Source organism: Pan troglodytes, chromosome 3 (assembly GCF_028858775.2).
Source record: "Pan troglodytes isolate AG18354 chromosome 3, NHGRI_mPanTro3-v2.0_pri, whole genome shotgun sequence".
In the NCBI taxonomy this organism is placed as follows: domain Eukaryota; kingdom Metazoa; phylum Chordata; class Mammalia; order Primates; family Hominidae; genus Pan; species Pan troglodytes.
In genome coordinates, this window is record NC_072401.2 from 101,037,537 (window position 1) to 101,057,615 (window position 20,079).

At 35.4% G+C, this 20,079-nt stretch overlaps 1 protein-coding gene across 3 annotated transcripts in view; it reads left to right on the forward strand.

The window, feature by feature from the left end:
- MTTP (microsomal triglyceride transfer protein) overlaps window positions 1–20,079 on the forward strand; it is a 59,378-nt gene that overhangs the window by 15,751 nt on the left and 23,548 nt on the right. For all 3 annotated transcript variants that reach the window (XM_001167454.6, XM_063809705.1, XM_054683218.2), the window contains 7 exons: window positions 1,778–1,965; window positions 3,247–3,390; window positions 9,288–9,395; window positions 10,865–10,981; window positions 11,281–11,420; window positions 14,369–14,519; window positions 16,703–16,860. In XM_001167454.6, coding sequence (XP_001167454.3) covers window positions 1,778–1,965; window positions 3,247–3,390; window positions 9,288–9,395; window positions 10,865–10,981; window positions 11,281–11,420; window positions 14,369–14,519; window positions 16,703–16,860 — 1,006 coding nt within the window. The remainder of the gene's footprint in view (window positions 1–1,777; window positions 1,966–3,246; window positions 3,391–9,287; window positions 9,396–10,864; window positions 10,982–11,280; window positions 11,421–14,368; window positions 14,520–16,702; window positions 16,861–20,079) is intronic.

Consider the following 20,079-nt stretch of genomic DNA (forward strand, 5'->3'; position numbering starts at 1 on the left):
AAAAGTACTTACTATTCAACAGGTACTCACTATATTCTAGTTGAATGAATGAATAAATTTCTAGCTCACTGCCTAGGAATGGAAAATAATTCAACCTATAGTTTTAGAGATATATAGTATAGATAAGAGCATCATCTTTAGAGACAGACAGCCTGGATTAAAATCATATCTCCAGCCAGACGTGGTAGCTCACATCTATAATCACTTTGGGAGGCCGAGGTGGGTGGATTACCTGAGGTTAGGAGTTCAAGACCAGCCTGGCTAACATGGTGAAACCCCGTCTCTACTAAAAATACAAAAATTAGCCAGGCGTGGTGGCACACACCTGTATTACTAGCTACTCAGGAGGCTGAGGCAGGAGAATTGCTTGAGCCTGGGAGATGGAGGTTGCAGTGAACTGAAATCGTGCCACTGCACTCCAGCCTGGCCGACAGAGTGAGACTCTGTCTCAAAAAAAAAAAAAAAAAAAAAAAAGAATCATGTCTCTATGATGAATTACCTGGGTGACCTTAGGTAAATTATATAGTTTCTGTGTCCCCTCAGTCTCTTCATCTATAAAATGAGACTAATAATAGTGCCTACCTCATTAGATTTTTGTGAGGATTAAATAAGTTAATACATGTAACATGCAGATGATGGATTTTTGACCACCATTTCCTCTGGGCAAGTACGTGCTGTCATATGTAGAGGAGACAGTGAACAGATTGTTACTGTGTAGGTGGGTAAGGCCTTTTCAGGCATTGCAAAGTAATTTTTGCTATCACCTTTCTCAGCTGCTTTGCTTCTTGTCTAGTCACCCCAAACCCCTTTTCTGTCCCTCTCCCCATATGTATATTTCCTGAGAGAAAAAAAGATTATGGTTGCGTGTCATAGTAAACTGGGCAATGCAACCCCATTAGCATTGAGGAATAAGGTAAACTGAAGTCTTTTTTAACTATCTCCTGAGAGCCATACATAGAAAATATACAAAAGAAAAAAGATTTATGTGACCATACATTTTAAGTCATCTCTGGGAAAGACTTGCTCCTTGGCATTTCTTTGGGCTAGGTAAACTGAATTGGATACTGTGTGAACTCACTCATACATCAGTTTTCTTGGCTCACAGTACAGATTTGTATACTATTTGATCTTTTTAAATTACCCCATGCCAACTTTAAGCCTGTACTAAGATTTCATATAGTAAAACATTATTTTATTCGGGCACAGCTAATTTAAAGTTACATATGTGCAACGCTGAAATGTACCTTTGTACTAAAAGTTTGATAATTACATTAATAGAGTAAATTACACTGAAGAGATGTTTCTTAAATATCAAAAATATCCAAATTAAAGAACTTCCTTCTAACCACTAAAACTACCTTGGCATTGATCTGCTTGCATTTAAATAATACGTTAATTACGAATGGCTAATATTAAATTTATCAACCAATTCCTGGTGGGTCCTCTACTTGAAATCATGTTCATATAATTAAGAGAAATACAATGGCATTTAAACAAAAAAAACCCAAAATATCTATAGTTCAACCATGGCACTATCTGATAAGTGATTAGGAATACAAACTAAGGTTCTCTGAAATGGGAGCTTATTTGTTTGTTTTTTGTTTGTTTATCTATGTTTCTCAAGTCAATGATTTCAGCAGATGAAGTAGCACCATGTTTCAATCAGCGAATATTTACCAAGCTTCCTCAGCCCCACTGTGGTAGAGAGATGCACTGATGGTGAGACAGCATGTTCCCTTACAATGAAAACTGGATATGTGTCATTATCTTTATGCAGGTCACACAACTGGTCTCTCATTAAATAATGACCGGCTGTACAAGCTCACGTACTCCACTGAAGTTCTTCTTGATTGGGGCAAAGGAAAACTGCAAGACAGCGTGGGCTACCGCATTTCCTCCAACGTGGATGTGGCCTTACTATGGAGGAATCCTGATGGTGATGATGACCAGTTGATCCAAATAACGGTGGGCATTTTCTACCAGATAAATGCAAAGATTAGATATAAGAAGTTTTTGGGAAGTGTACCATTGGACAGCACTTGTATTGGGTTCCCGTTTATAAATCCCTTTAGTTTCTTATCTATCACTAAAACTAGCAGTTCTATGTATTTAAAGGTTTTGCTGATGAAAAGTGAACTGATCTTTCCAAGTTATTGCAACAGACAATAGAAGGTATATACTGGTAAACGACCAGAGTATGGTGTTCAATTCTATAGATCATGTTAATAGGGACGTTATACTAGAGTCTTTTCAAAATGTTCTGGGAGAGAAGGGTCAATAATCCATGTTGTATGAAAAACAATTTAGACCACTCTAACTCAAGAGGAGATCAGTTAGGAGGTTCCTGCATTCCTTGATACAACAGGTGGAATTACTGAAGAGAGAGTAAACCTAGTCTGTGTTCTTCCTGAGGAAGGAACCAAGTACTCCCCTGAATAACAGTGTTTGGTCAGTTAAAATGGTTTAGATTTATGTGTTGAGAAGGGAGGCCAAATTAGTTGGTCTCTGGGGACTTTTCCAATTGTAATATATGGTGATTCCCTTATTTGCTTCTCAAGAACCTAAAGATAATAGATTCCTTGTGTAAAGTCAGTTATTCTTCTACATCTTGGTGTGAAACAGGTACACAGGACAAAGTACTTGGAACAAGTAGTTGCTGGTGTCCTTTATATTGAGGTGTCATAGCAATACATTTACAAGTGATATTTGCTTCTTTGGGTGTCTCTAATTGCTCTTGTGTTTTCCAAGTTAGATCTAAGCATCATCATCCATCTCTCTGAGCCATTTCTCAATACAACAGTAAACTGTTCTCCAGAAAACATTATATTCCTCCTTATTCAGTAATTAGACTTTATTTTTATTTACACAGATAAGGTAGAATAGGGCAGGGGTCCTTTCCAACAAGTGGTAAAGAAAGTGAAGTGATCAGGCAGACAGCAACCACAAAAAACAAATGAAGAGTGGCAATGATAGGAAAGAATCACATTCAAGTCACAATTATTTTAAGCCTAAAGTCACAGAGTTCTTTAAGTATTGCTATTTTTGCCTTATTAAAAAACCTAGTTTTTAAATACCTTCTCCATTCTTTTAAAGTGAGTGGCAAGGTCCTATAAATCATGAATTGAAAAATGACAGAAGAAATTGTGGCCAACTCTTTCTGTTTCTTTATCATTTTATTTTCAGAGAGACTCTGATGAAGACAGATATAGGAAGTTTTTTTTAACAGCTTTCTTTCTGTTACTCCAGATAAAGGATGTAAATGTTGAAAATGTGAATCAGCAGAGAGGAGAGAAGAGCATCTTCAAAGGAAAAAGTCCATCTAAAATAATGGGAAAGGAAAACTTGGAAGCTCTGCAAAGACCTACGCTCCTTCATCTAATCCATGGAAAGGTAAAGGGGCGTTTAGATTCCACAACTTTTTCTCCAACTTCATGTTTTTCTTCCCTTCAGCAGATATTATTTTGAGGTAATCACATTGTAACTACTTTTATGGTAAATGGAATTTCTTCAAGAACTAAAGAACAGAGGTTGTAAATTAAATGTTTCCAAACTGAATCAATGCCCTGAGTTCCCTTACATTTACTAGCCAATTTGTTTCCTATTTTTCTGGAAATCTTTATAGTGGAATCAAGTATTTATTTATTGATGAAAGGCATTATTAAAAGGTAAATTTCTCATCAAATTATAAGGGATTACAAACATAATGTAACAAAGCAAGTCATCAAAGCATGATTGGATGAATTCAGGAAAGGAGACAAATTATGAGACTGAAATGATCCAACTGAGATTAGTAATATTGATTTGTTATGAGATTATCGATATCTGGCTAAAGTACAAGGTTAAAGATTTTAAAAGGGTATGACAAGTCTAAAGTAGAGTTTTTTTAAAGCCTTTAGAAATTATTTTAAAACTATGACATGGAAAAGCCTTTTATATATTAAAATAATGATTGAACACTTTATAATATATATTTGAAAATCTGTTTTAAAAATTCTATGTGTGCATTACTTATGGCTTGATTCTAGTCAATTGAAATGGTCTTAATAAATTTGGAATTGAGAAACAATTGTGATCAGTTGATTATTAGGCATTACATATTTGTGTTTATGAAAATTACAGATAGTGTGTTTACATACATAAAAATGTGTCTAAAGATGAGAGCTCAATTTTAGGAACAAAAGCAGGAAAACAGAAAGGGAACATTGAGTTATAATTCCATACGTCTCTGAAATTTCACTTTCTAAATTCAAAATAAAGAAAAACTGATCTTTATATACTGATAAAGTAATACTTTATTTATTTTCAACTGAAGTATTTGAAAACAAATACTTTGGACATTTCATATATGTATATTGCTAATCATGATGCACATTTTTATATGAAGTTCTAAAAAGGAACTCACAAGAAGAAATCTTGTGTTTTCACCTCGCCTACAACCAAATATGAATCACTATCTTCAAGAATGCTTTCTCTTCCTTCTTTACTTGTCAAAATACTTGCCATGTTTCTGACTGCTCACATGCCATTTCTGTCATAAAGTTCATACCCTTCCAGCCAGCTGGAAATAACCATCACTCTTTAGAATGCTCTTAGCACTTTGCAGCTCACTCATGACCCTTATCACTTTCTTTTTGGTCATTTGTGTTCATTGCTAGATTATGGGTGTTGGATAGAAAAAAATCCAATTCCTCTTTGTATTTCAGCCTCTCCCCTTCACCTCCATGCCCTTCCACTCCCTCCTTCCCCAAAGCACCCAGAATTATGCCTTGCACTGAATATTTTATGAAGCCTTCTCTGACATCTTTCCAAACCCCTGGGCCTATTTCTGTCAAAGCATTTATCACAGTGTATTGTCACTCTCCTTTTATGTCTTGGCTCTCCACATTCAGAATAAGTTTCTCATGGGCAGAGTTGTATCTGTCTATTCAGCACCTTGCTCATAGGGGATACTGAATATAGATGCTTCTAAAATAAAGGATAAACAAATAAGATTATATGGGGCTCAACTGAGTTGAACTTTGATAAAGGTTTTACTTATTGTTTACTTAATAATAGCTAAAATGAACTAAGCACTTACTGTGTGCTAGGTGCTGACTAAAGGCATTACACGAACTGTCTCTTTTATTCTTGTAACGGCCCTGAGCAGTAAGGGCTGCCTTATCAACCTCTTGTGATAGATGAGGAACCAAAGTTAAGAAAAGTTAGGAAATTTGCCTATGGTCATACAACTGGCAGGTGGTGGAGTTGGGATTTGAAATAGAGTCTATGCTCAAACTTCTATGCCTACTGTCTTCCAGCTGGAAAGTATTTGGAGAAATGCCTGCCTCTTTGGTTGACTTGTAGTGTTCCTTATTTACATCATGAGATCAGTTGACTTATTTGATTTTCTTATGGCTCAACTTTGTTAACAACAAGAAATATTGTTATTTTCTTCTCTGAGCTTCCAATGTGGCAAGACACTTGAGTTCATAGATATTATTTGCATTTATAATCTTACTGACAACCAATCATTTTATAGCTCCTTTGGTAGCAGCTGAGTACAAAGTCTTCTGCTACACACATGAAAGGACTCAGTACCCTCACTGTTCAAAGGCTGGGATGGAACTGCCACATCATTATTTTAGTAACTGCAATGGGCCAATTCTAGAGGAGCTATGATTTGCGATGATTTACTGTAACCACAGGTTAAAGTACATCATTGTATCTTTCAAGTATATAATAAAATATTTGTTGGAAAAAACTTAACAATGAGGACTAAGAAGCCAACAGGAAGTTTTGGCCATGTCACTGTCAGAAAGATCATTACTTAAATTATCATTTCGGTTTACTATGAGAGAAATTATGGACAGGCAGAGTAAGGCTATGGACAGGCTATTTTCTTAGAGAGCATTTTCTACCACAGGCTTAAATTAAGTTGTGCTCCCTGAAGTTTCTGGGATTTCAAGGATGCTCATCAGCATGTAATTTTTGTCCTTCCAGACCTCCCCGTCTCCCTTTCCCATCTGAGGCTCTCATATTTACATTTTAAAAGAGAGTCCATTAAAATACTTAGATATATATTCATTGCACATCTTCTTTTTTCCATGCCCACTCATCTTCCCTACATAAGTGGGCATAACTCTAGTTTTGTCTACAAATCATTAAGTTGTAAACGTGACAGTTATCCGATTAAGTTGATTAATGCTGACGAGTGAAAGATGCCTCAAGTTATACCATGGATTCTTTTTTAGGCCTGAAATGCTGCTCCAATTAACTGGATAATTACCAGATTTCTATTTCTGGTTTTGGCTTTGTGTTGATTAAATTAACCACGTGGCTGCTGAGTCAGACCTTTATTTTGTATTGTTTCCGGGCATTGATTTGCTCTCTAAATCAGCATGGCTCTTGTAAACACACTGAACTGCCACAAGAAATGTGACACCTTGAAAGTCCTTCTGAAATTTGTTGTATATTTCTTTACTTGTTTGTTCTCCAGTGTGTCATTTCCTAGCCATGCTCTGTCTTAGATAGATATCAAAGATAAAATTACTAATCTTTGTTGGGATTCTTTTTATTATTTTTATGGTTTGGCCACTTAATGGAATTTAGTCTCCTCTTATTCTTAAAATAAATACAAAGGAAGGTGTGGAGAAAGCCATCTTCTTCCTAAGGAAAAAACAATATGAATGATGCCTACCTATTTCAAGAGGAAACTGGCCCCTCATATTTGGCTGGAAGAGGCACTGTACCACCTTCCCAGCCATTTTACCCAGTCTCCCTCTAGCTGTGGTTTCCTTGGGTTAAAGACTTCGTTTGTAACCAGGTCGTACCTGCTGCTGCTCTTTGGAAGCTCTGAGTACTGTGAATTTAGATAAGAACGCTGTGCTCTTGGATGTTCAGAACTAATTTCATTGCTGAATGAAGTAATCAACTTTATGGCCTGAGTATAATAAAACTTACTCAGTTCCTGTTGTGAAATAATAAATTTAAGATTATTGCTGTGACAGCCATGTGGCTTGAACTGCAAAATTCTGATTTCAGATTATTATTTTTTAAATGATTACAAGGCAGCTCAATTCTAACAGTTTTGACATTTAGCTGGTATGGATATCAGTACTATCTTCACTTTGGATCTCATCAGTCTACACTAAAGAAACAGAATTTAGGCCCTAGAAGTAGCAGTCATATAAAAGAAAAAGAGATGTGTTCATTTTTCTAGTTTTGGGGAAGCAATAAAAACTAATAGAAAGGATTAAAAAAACTTTTTTCATTGTGTCTCACAGTTTATATCTATCATTCAGCCTGCCAGGAGGGAAAAAAGGCTCTAACACCATTTTCTAAGGGATCCAGAGGTCAAGATCAAAACTTGATCCATTGCAGTTGGTCAGTAACAGATAAGCACTGAACCTCATGCACAGTCCAAAGATTAAATCCAAGAACTGGGTTTCCTTACCTTTTAGGTAAAACTTTAAAAATAGCTCAGATACATTTTGTAGCCTGGAAGGAAAGTGACATAGTGGTGACAATACTGGTATTTTTCCCACTTAGGAGATCTTGCTTTCTAAAGTATTTAAGGTTCATACCAAAAAGACATGGGCCATATAGACATGTGTGCATTGCCACTGAGTGAACACTTCTGACTATTTTGGGGCACTCTAGTTATGAACTTCTAATGGTCATGATATCTGGAGATACACTTCCAAATATTTGAAAAGGAAATTACACTGTGATTATTAGAGGAAGGAGATACAGTTTACGAAATAGAACTTCAGAAACTCAGGCTTGGGTCTGAGATATTGCCAGTGATTTGTTTGAGAATATGATACTGTGAATTTTCAGACACTGAGGTCATTATTCCAGTTCCTTTCTAAGTCGGACAAACACTATTCCAACATTTATAGGTTAGTCCAGTCTAATGACTAAAACTGATTGCCAGATAAAGTACCTAGTAAATCCATCACTAGGCAGAGTATATGTAGGAAGTAAAAATAGAGATTTGAGACACTTGTTTGGATAATTCAGGAAAAGTATTCTCTTCTTCTAAGGCACAAGAGAATTTTCATGTAGACTAAATTACTGAGCTTGGTATTATTTGGATTCATTGCGTAGCTATTGAGCTTTATGTTTTACTTTAGAAGCTATGGTTGGTTTTAAAGAGTACTAGGAAGGCATTCAGGATATTTCTGGTAGAAATGCTCAGCTATAATTATCATAGACCTTGGGAATTTTTACAGGGAACATGTATCTATCCTCTATTTCTAAATTGTGTGATGCATATCAAGTCTACAGGGTGAAAGCCAACAAGCTGATTTTCATTAAATTCACTTTGTACTTTTATCCTTGTTTCTTAAACATTAGTTAAATTATCAAAATGGCAAAAGACACTTATCATCTCTGTGCCTATAAATATCAAAGATGATAAAACAAAACTAAGTGGCTTACTATTCCTGCCAAATCATAGTCACCCTCCTCATTTCAACCTCCTTTCTCTGCCTTCTGATGGGAACCTCAACGCAGTGCCTGGGGCAGGTTATGCAGCAGTAGCAATCTCAACCTCAAATTTTCCAGCCTTCTGAATATATATATACACATATATATATTCATATATAAAATATTCATATATATATTCATATATATATTCATATATATATGTTCATATATATATTCATATATATTCATATATATGTTCATATATATTCATATATATGAACATATATATATTCATATATATATATATTTTTTTTTTTTAACCCAATACCAACATAAATGCTCTGGAGGGTGGAAAACATTGCCCCTGTGAAATGTTGACCATGGGTATTATGGCCATGCCTGGGGCCTTGCAATAGCCCATAAAGGCTGTGCCATCTCAGGAATCTCAAAGGTAGTGATTGCCATTTTCGTCCAAGAACTTTTTTATTTGCTATTATTTTAAACCTTAGTTATTTTTTGTTTCAAGTACAGTTACAGGTAGAGAACATGCTGACATGTTCAAACAGAATGTTCATCATTTCTCTTCCCTGGGCCATCCTTGTTTTCATGAGGCTCCCAGCCTATATCAGTGCTCTCTCCCAATGCTGTGCCCATCATGCAAGAGCCTTCATTATCGGTCTCCCTAAACTTCATATTCTGATGGTCTCAGAGATTTAAATAGCTTCTTTTCACAAAAAGGAAATCCCAGATTTGGAGTGTCAGATCTCTTTCTCCCAGGATTAATACAGGTAAGAATCTGACCTTGCCTGACACTTATTTAAATCTGATAAATGATGCATTTTTGCTTCATTTGTGTTCTGTTCCCCTCTCCCCACCAGGTCAAAGAGTTCTACTCATATCAAAATGAGGCAGTGGCCATAGAAAATATCAAGAGAGGCCTGGCTAGCCTATTTCAGACACAGTTAAGCTCTGGAACCACCAATGAGGTACTTACCAATATTAATAAGGATTCAGCATCTCAATAAAATTTGTAAGGATTTCTACTTATACAATTTCAGTAGAAGAGTTACTAAGGTAATTCTCAGAAATGGTGACTTGTGTAGTGAAGTCACGTTTGCCTATGAAACAATTGCCATTTATCCCAATGTTTTGTTAATTAATTACAAGGTAGAGAGGATTAGAAATATTTATACTAAAGGAGCTTCGTGAGGATCATTCCAGTGGTTCCCAGATATCACTGTGCACCACTGTACCATGGAGGGGCTTGTTACAAATATAGATTCCCTATATTCATCCCAGAGATTCTGATTCAGTAGATCGGGGAGGACCTGAACGTCTTTTTTTTTGAGATGGAGTCTCACTCTGTGGCCCAGGCTGGAGCGCAATGGCGCAATCTCGGCTCACTGCAACCTCTGCCTCCCAGGTTCAAGCGATTCTCCTGCCTCAGCCTCCCAAGTAGCTGGGATTACAGGCGTGTGCCACTATGCCCAGCTTGTATTTTTAGTAGAGACAGGATTTCACCATGTTGGCCAGGCTGGTCTTGAACTCCTGACCTCAGATGATCCACCCGCCTTGGCCTCCCAAAGTGCTGGGATTACAAGCATGAGCCACCGCGCTTGGTCAAACATCTGTATTTTAACAGTCTTTGTGGATTATTTGGATGCATTGTCAATGTAGGGAACCACTGGTCTATACCAACACTGTTCATTTTGCAAAAGAAGAAACTAGAGAAGTTAGGTGGATCTTCCAGTATCATACCTGGAGTCAAGGCTGGAGTCCAAGTTTCTTAGACTGAATTCAACCAGCCCATGAGTGGGTGAAAAATCTGATGGTAGGGTTGGACCAAAAGAATGTTGGTTAGCTTGCTAGAAAAGAGACCTCTGCTTCTGTGATGCTGGCAGAGGCCCCAGGAAAAAGCTCAGAGAAGCTAGACAGAGTCTGTATTGGGATACATTTGCCTAAACTCAAACTGATGATGTAGCTAATGATGATTTGAGTTAATCCCACTGGATTTTAATTAATCCCACAGGATTTTAAGAATTTCTAATCATGTTCAGCTAGTTGAAGTTACACACACACACACACCACACACACACAGAATCTAGATAGAGCATTAACAATCAACTCCCTTGCCACAGAATTACCCATTTATCCAAAGTTTCAATTATTACCAGGCCATTTGTCTAATTTTAATTGGATTTCGAGAGAAGTAGGAAATCCCACATTATTCGTGAAAAAAAATGAGAAGGCGCTATTAAGACACTCAACCAAAGAGAATGGGAGGGAATCAATGAGCTACCAGAAACCTTGTTCTTGTCTTTGTATCTTATCATCCTGGGGGAGAAAAAAAGTCCCCTATGGCCTATTAGAGACCTCAATTTTCAAGCCACTTCTCATTAGAATTCAAATGGCCCACAAGGAATCCCAAGCATTATGCCCTTGCCTTTCTTTTTAGGTAGATATCTCTGGAAATTGTAAAGTGACCTACCAGGCTCATCAAGACAAAGTGGTCAAAATTAAGGCCTTGGATTCATGCAAAATAGCGAGGTCTGGATTTACGACCCCAAATCAGGTATGATAGATGTCACTTTCTTTGAGGCATTAAAATAATTACATTTTGTAGAGACTAATTTAATGTAATAGAAAAATAAAGTAGAAATAGAATTTTGAAACATTTGTAATTTTTAGTTTAGGCTACAAATTCACACATATGTAATGAATAGACCCATTTCAATTGTTGTAGGTGTTAGTAATGAGGGATGGGTGTAATGGGGAAGCTGTTTGTAGACTGAAAGACAGTTTGCTATTTGACTTGATTCGATAATTTAAACGATGATTACTTGTTATAAAGATGGCTATTTATTTATTTAGGTCTTGGGTGTCAGTTCAAAAGCTACATCTGTCACCACCTATAAGATAGAAGACAGCTTTGTTATAGCTGTGCTTGCTGAAGAAACACACAATTTTGGACTGAATTTCCTACAAACCATTAAGGGGAAAATAGTATCGAAGTAAGATAATGCTAAAATTTTTATTTTCTTTGCTATTCTTTGTTATATTATTATACTTGATTTGTAAATAGATCTGTGTTTGTGTGTGTGTGTGTGTGTGTGCGTGTAGTCATGCATTGCTTAACAATGGGAATAAGTTCTGAGAAAAGCACTGTTAGGCAATTTCATCACTGTGCAAACATCATAGAGTATACATACACAAACCTAGATGGCATAGCCTACACTACATTATATGGTATAGCCTATTGCTCCTAGGCTACAAACCTGTATAGCATGTTGCTGTACTGCATACTGTAGACAATTAAACACAATGGTAAGTTTTTGTGTATCTAGACATAGAAAAAGTCAGCAGAAAAATACAGTATAAAAGATACTATGTAGGTGTACCTTTATTCATAAAAGGTACATAAGTGAAATTTGCAGGGCTGAAAGTTGCTCTGGATGAATCACCAAATGAGCACTGAGTGAATGTCATAGACTAGGACATTACTGTACACTACTGTAGACTTTATAAACACTGTACACTTATGCTACGCTGAATTTCTAAAAAACTTTTTTCCTCCATCATAAATTAACCTTAGCTTACTGTAATATTTTTACGTTAAAAACTTTTTAATTTTTGTTAACTTTTGAACTACTCTGTAATAACACATAGTTTAAAACACATTGTATAGGTGTACAAAAAATATTTTTTCTTTAAATCTTTATTCTATAAGCTTTTTTCTATTTTTAAATTTTTTATTTTTATTTTTTACTTTTAAAAATTTCTGTTTAAAAATTAAGACATAAGCATATATATTAGCCTCGGCCTACACAAGGTCAGGATCATCAATATCACTGTCTTCCTCCAGTGGAAGGCACTTACAACCTCCAAATGTTGTCTCACTGAAAGGTCTTCAGGTGCAATAACATACATAGAACTGTCACTTCCTCTGATAACAATGCCTTCTTCTGGAATACCTCCTGAAGAACCTGCCTGAGGCTGTCTTACAGTTAATTTTTTTAATAAGTAGAAGAAGTACACTGTAAAATAATAATAAAATGTGTGGTATAATAAACACAGAAATCAGTAATAATCATTTGTCATCATTATCAAGTATTATGTATTGTACAGAACTGCACGTGCTATACTTTTATATAACAGTAGCACAGTAGGTGTGTTAACCACCAGCATCAACAAAAACACGTGAGTAATGCTTTGCACTGTGATGATAGGACAGCTATGATGTCACTAGGCAAGAGGAATGTTTCAGCTTCATAATTTTATGGGACCACCTTTGTACATGGGTCCATCATTGACCAAAATGTCCTTGTGCAGCACATGACTGTATTTATTGTGCTTCCTCATTTCAACTGTGAGCTCCTTGAAAATGGTGATTATATCTTGTTCATCTTTATTTTTTACATCATCTACAACAATTCACGGCACATGGTAAATAATTACTTTTTAAATAAAATTGTATTAAAAATCAATTATTTATTGAACAGGTTTTAAGTTTTAAAAAGACAAACTACTTGATTCATTGTAGTTCATTTTCTAATTTCTCTGTCAAATGTTTTTAATATTAAGGTAAAAAAGTGGTAGCATTTGTAATTTTTAAGGGTTTTAAAAAAAATTGTTGTTAAAAAACATAAAAAGTTCCGTAGTAAAGAGATGTGACAAAATTTTTGATATGACTTATGCAACTTAAATATTTAGGCCTGTTTATCATTTGAAGACCATTCTCTGGACAGAATTGTTCTAATAGGATTAAGAACTAGAATGTTAAATCTTAGAGTTTCTGTTATTTTCAGATTTTAATTCAGAAAACAATGTTTTCTAGCAGTGAATGTGTTATACCTTATGCCATTGCTTCTCAAAAAATTTCTCTGGAGTAGCTGTAATATTAGCACCAAATAGATGCAAAATAGTAGTAAAAATGCCTGATTAAGATGCTTGAAATTTTATAGAAGTCTCATCTGGAATAGAATTTTGCATTCTACTTCATATACTACTGGTATATCTATAGTGTTTTATTATATTTTCATATAAAATAAATATTTTAAATAACTTATCAGGCCTATGAGATTTCCATTGCTATGTAACAACCCCAGATTTAGTGGTATAAAATGCAACAATCACTGTACTGTTCTCTGTCATAATTTACAGGCTTGGCTTGGCCTTGCTAGGCATCTATTATGTAGTTTCAGACAGTCAAACTGTTCAAAGGTTGTTCCCCCATGTATCTGGTGCATGGGCTGGAAAGACTCAAACATCTGAGGCTCCTCGTGCAACTATCTTTATTTCCCTGTCGCCTCTCAGCATTGCAGCTTCATGTCAGACTTCTTATGTAGTAGCTCAAGGCTCCGAAGCACATGTACTGATAGTGTGCCAGAGAAAAGCTGAATTCTCTTTTAAGACATAGCCTTAGAGATCACACAGTGTTACTTTCAGTCTCCTCTATTAGTTGAGGCAGTCACAGAGTCCTACCCAGGTTCAAGGAGAGGGATGTAGACCCTACCTTTTGATGACAGACAGGTTCTGGAAGAGCATGTCAGACAAAAATATAGTTGAGACTATTTTTGGAAAATAAGATTTTCTAGCTGTCTTGGTTAATAAGTAACACGTGGTTGTATTGACGATATCATTTTCAGAAAGCTGGGCTAAATTCAAAAGAGCTGACATTGCATATCTTATTCATCATCCAGGCAATTTTTCTTCCCTGTATACTGTTGAAATAATATTTTGAAAATGCAAACTTAAATTTTCAAATCTTTTAATATAATTGTTGCCCCAGAAAGACTTCATAATGAGCTTTCAGTTACCTCTGGAGATATCACAGTTTTAAAGACATGGCTATATACAACTTGAATAAATTACTATCTTGTTTGCCAAAAGAATGGCAATTAGTATCTTGTTCACTCAAAAGAATGATTATAATATAGCATTTCCCTTTGGTATTATGCAGGCAGAAATTAGAGCTGAAGACAACCGAAGCAGGCCCAAGACTGATGTCTGGAAAGCAGGCTGCAGCCATAATCAAAGCAGTTGATTCAAAGTACACGGCCATTCCCATTGTGGGGCAGGTCTTCCAGAGCCAGTGTAAAGGATGTCCTTCTGTAAGTGCAGACAAATATGGGAATAATCATGACATCAGACTCTGTTTTCATTTTGTCTCCAGTGAAAGCATCAACTCATTCAATGAAGACAGTTTCTAAAGAACTACCAGCTACCACAGAGTTGTGATGACAGCAGTCTCACAATATGCACCTGACATAGTGCATGACACATCAATAATTAACAAATAGTTACCATTCATTCCTCTCAAAAAGTGTTATAACTCAAGGGCAGCCTTTAATAAGTCACATCTAGAATTCAGGGAGGATAGAGGGCTTAATGAAGTTAGGGGGAAGCATATGGTGTCAAGAATGTGGACAAAGGCTGAACCTTGAAAGTTCTGTCACATAATAGTTATTTGTCCACAGGTGACATACTTTACTGGCCTCAGTGTTCTGATTATTGCTGCAAGGACTGAAAAAGGATACCAGGATCTTTGCCTAAATTAGGAAACATTTATTTACCCCAGTTTCCCCTACAATTCCTGTCAGAAATGCGGTATCTCATCCCCAGGGCAAAGTGTAGATCATCTTGTAACATTTTTAATCCAACAAAGAAAATTTTCCTTTTATTGCATGAATCAGTTATGATATACATTCAGAGAAATGACTTACCACCCAGCATTTCCTTATCTGTAATCTCTTGTCAGAAGAGCAAACCATTGGCTTCATGCTCTGTGTGTAACTATAGGGAGATGCTCTTTCCTTCAGTATTACTGGTGTTCAGAAAAGTGAAATCATCAAGATGTAATACCATAATTTGCTTAAAGTACAAGACAGTAATTGCTTATTAGTTTCTGAAATTGAGTTAGAGGAAAAAGGAAACATTTTAAAACACAAAATCATCATTTTCAACCATTGTTTCTTCTTTTACCTGTTATTTTTCATATGTCATTTAATGTTCTAATGTAATTTTCTAATGCTGTATGAGATGGAAATTATTTAGGAAGGTGGCTAATAAAACTAATCTTTCCTTATGCTCTGCACTATTAATTTCTCTCCCATAGATATTAAACATTATGAGCCATCTAAGATTTTTGATAATTATTTCTTAATTATTATAGAAAAGGATTTATTTATGTCATTGAGGAATTTGCTTTTCCAAATTTGGAATTCCAAATTCCGAATTTGCTTTTGTAAATTCTATTGCAGCCCTTTAAAGTAAAACAAAAACAAAAACACCTGAATTCATATTGATATGCTCTCTGCCTTCAGAAATGACCCAGTAAATCTTTAGCTAAGTGCAGCTGGAATTTCACTTGGAATATCTTCTTAAGATTACATAGCTAAAAGGCACTTGAAAAAGAGAAAAAAAAGGATCCATTGCTTATTAGAAGTAATGAATAATTTAAAAACTGGCAGCAAGTTATTACTATAGAGTTAGAGAGTTAGTAGTCACTGATAGGATTTCATAAAACTAGGGGGGAAAGTAGTAAAGTATGAAAAATAAGTTATTCAGTTAGTTTCAAAGCTGAGAGATGCTGTTAATTAGAACTATTTATTAGGTTGTTGCAAAAGTAATTGTGGTTTTTGCCATTACTTTTGTGACAACCTAATATTATTTTTAAAACCTCAATAGAATAACTTAGTGTGTGTGAGAATTACCTTTATCTAAATGCTACTCTAAAAAACATAGATATAAGAAATGAATAATTCAGACCTTAGCAACAGCAAAACATTGAATTTCGTACAAATAATAAAATAAAGAGAGAGAATAGGGAGCTCACCGAAAAATTGATTTTCAGTGAGGTACAGGTAAATTAGAAACCTGATGCAATTCTTCAGCAGTTCTCATTATTTTATCTCTGAAATATTTTGCTGTTAATTAAAGTTCTGCACAATTTAAATTGCACTATGGTAGTCAAAGCCTGGCCTCGGATAAATTCCCTTGGTGTAGCCGTGAAATGACCTATATACCCAGAAACCAGTTAATTATTGCCCTAGGATCTTCAAGCTAAATACGAATAGACAAAAACAGTCCTTCTACAGAGGAATGGTTCACAGAGTGGATGGAAGTCACAGGGGTATGATATGGGCAGGGAACTGTCATGTGTATTGAGGTAAGGTACAAAAAGCTGCTTTTGCTTCAGACACAAGGGACATTTTATTCCTAGGAGAACACCCTTTGTAAATGTGGATGTTCACAGTTATGAGTGGGGTATGAGCCTGCAGTGTATGTTTTGCAGCTCTCGGAGCTCTGGCAGTCCACCAGGAAATACCTGCAGCCTGACAACCTTTCCAAGGCCGAGGCTGTCAGAAACTTCCTGGCCTTCATTCAGCACCTCAGGACTGCGAAGAAAGAAGAGATCCTTCAAATCCTAAAGATGGAAAATAAGGAAGTATTGTAAGTTCCCCAACCTTTGTGTGGGGTTGTCTGTCAGAAACATTTCTGGATTGTTGGTTTTTTGAAGTAAGAAAGACACCTTTTAAACCAACTGCCCCACCTCCAAAACAATTATTTTCTTGTACTACATTTTCATTGAAAAGTTATGCCACAGTGCAGTAATTTAATGGTCACTTGACCAGAAATACAATAGCAGATTTTCAGCAGGGACTTGGAATAAACATGTTGTTGTGTTTATGAGTTTAAATCAGGACTAGATTGATACATAGATAAGTGAAGGCAAGGCTTCGTCGTGACGTCGTGGGGCATGTGCTGCCTCACTGTTTTTGAAATTATGTTCCTCATGCTGTTAATTGACACCTGAACAGATTTGAGTTCATTTAAAAGAAAACAACAAAAAGAGTTTGACTTCTTCAGTTGAAAATGTGATTTCACTAAACAGCCAGTTGAAACTATGTTTTATGTAAAAAATTGAGAACTGAGGCGAATGGTGAAAAGAATCTGGAGAAAATAAATCCATATGTTACTTAATATTTGGTGAAACTATGATCCATTTTACATGTGTAATAAACAGAGTTGACTTAATTTTTCCCCAAAACATTGCATCTGTTTCTAAATAGAATGTATTTTTAGTCTATCATACAGAATTTGTGTATATATACAAATTGAGCTTATGATACCAATTATCCTAATTGATGATATAGAACAAGGCCCAATTAATTTGACAAACAGTGAAAAACAGTCATTAACATAATCAAAAGTGGAAATTAGCCAAGTTACACACACACACACAGCAGTAGCAGTCACTGAGTTCAAAGAACTGAATTCCCCAACAGGAGGAAAATTGCAGCTTTTTTCTGAAAAGTCTGTTTATGCTCAATTGCATTTATTTACTTGCCTTAAGGACATTAAAAAATTGATAGGAATTCCAAATGACTAATCAAAGTTGGTTATTCTCTTCAAAAATAAATAAACCAGAAATTGAAAAAGAAGCAAAATCATAAATTATCAGGCTCTGTTTTAATTACAGCATGTTAAAATATATTGGTAGAGGGACTTGTCTTAACATTATTTTTTATATTTTTAAGATTCTTTAAAAATTTTACCACTCTCAAAGTACATAGGCATTGTCTTAACATTAAAGGCAGACATTACTGAGAATAAAAGTGGAATAATTAGGTATTAATTTAGAATAGAGATTACATTAAACCTTATTAGCATTATCTGTATCCTAAAAATCTTAAGGCAGCAATAATTTGGAGGACTGCATGATGTATTTTCTAAATCAGATTATTTATACAATATTGAACCATATAACATGCAACACACATGTAGTGTAGTGTAATAGAAAGGATACTAAGATGAACTAAAATTGGAAAATTTAGTTTAAATTCTGACCTCCAATAACAGTATATCCTTCAAGGAAGTCTTTTTTTTTTTTTTTTTTTTTTTTAAATTTTAGACAGTGTTTCGCTCTTGTTGCCCAGGCTGGAGTGCAATGGCGCAATCTCGGCTCACCACAACCTCCACCTTCAGGGTTCAAGCAATTCTCCTGCCTCAGCCTCCCGAGTAGCTGGGATTACAGGCATGTGCCACCACACCCGGCTAATTCTGTATTTTTAGTAGAGATGGGGTTTTTCCATGTTGGTCGGGCTGGTCTCAAACTCCCGACCTCAGGTGATCCACCCGCCTCGGCCTCCCAAAGTGCTGGGATTACAGGCGTGAGCCACCGCACATGGCCAAGGAAGTCTTTTATATTTAGCTTCTCTGAGCCTCACTTTCAACATCTGTAAAATAGGGATAATAATTCTTTCTATGTATTGTAGGCTAGTGAGAGGCAGGGTGGTGGAATGTAACATTTCCCAAAGAGCCTATATGTTGTATCCTGTAATTTGCAGGAAGTTAACAGGTATGCAAAAAGGAAAAGATTCTGTGAGCAACTGAGTTTGCAAAACTGGATGAAACCTTGTTAATTTCTCTCTGTTGCAGAACTTTTCAGTATCTTTAATCAGATAATATTCTGGTAAGTTTTGAATATTTTCTAAAACACATGATCTTGAAAATCCCTTTTCTTAAAGCATTTTGTAAGACTAGTGTTAACATGGAAAACACTTTGAGAAACATCACTATAATTAAGAAACCATGGACTCCAGAGTCAGAAAAACCTAGGTTTCAATCCCAGCAATGCCATTTACCATTTACCAGCTATGTGACCTTGAACAAATGACTAGGTATATCTGCGTCTGTTTCCTAGCATGTACAGGGGAATATTAATATTAAACTGACAGGGATGTTCAGTGGATTAAATGAGGTGGTAGTATTAGTAACAGCTAATATTTATCAATCACTTACTATATGTCAAGCACTCTTCTGAATGTTTTACAGAGATAACATAATTTAATCCTTCCAACAATCCTGAGGTAAATACTACTTTGGCTTCATTTTACAGATGAAGAACTTAAAGAGAGATTAGACGCATAAAATTTTTAGTACAGTGCTTGCACAATATAAACTCAATAAGTATTATGTCTTCTAGTTATCTAAGCTTAATTCACTAGTTTTTTGTTATGATCAAAATAGTACAAGTATATCATTTTTTAAAAGTATAAACTACTAAGCACATGTCACATTGTCTGTTGTGCTTATATAGGGGTAGTATGTAATATTTACATACATGTGTTAATTAGTATGACAACTATTTTTAGAAGTTTTACCATCCCAGGCTCAAAAAGCCAAAGATTCTTGATGACTAGAATATATAACTAGAGTTTTCCTGTAGGGGTTCCATTCTGTTCACACATATTCATTGTGGTTAAACATAGAACTATACTATGGTGTGTTTTTATTTTTAAAAAGAGGAAAACCTTTCCCCTTGGATTTAAGGTTAAAGGATTTTCCATCAAATAATACTGCTTTAGTTCAATTAGGCACTTCTGAAATATGTTTGTTTGCAAAGCTAATTAAAGAAAGAGAATAAATTTGGGGACCCATAGCTTTTATGTATTACTCATATAGGAAAGAATTTGAACTTAATTTATAATTGTATTTATATAACTTTTACTTACAAATCTCCAAATTATACTTGGCTTAGGTTAATATAGTAAAATTAGTTTGTATATTCTGAGTATACATTGTTTGAGTGAGAGAGAGGGGCGTTCAAGGAGAAAATTAAAATAAAATGGGGAGGGGTCTTTTTGAGAAAGTCTTAATCATTTTTTC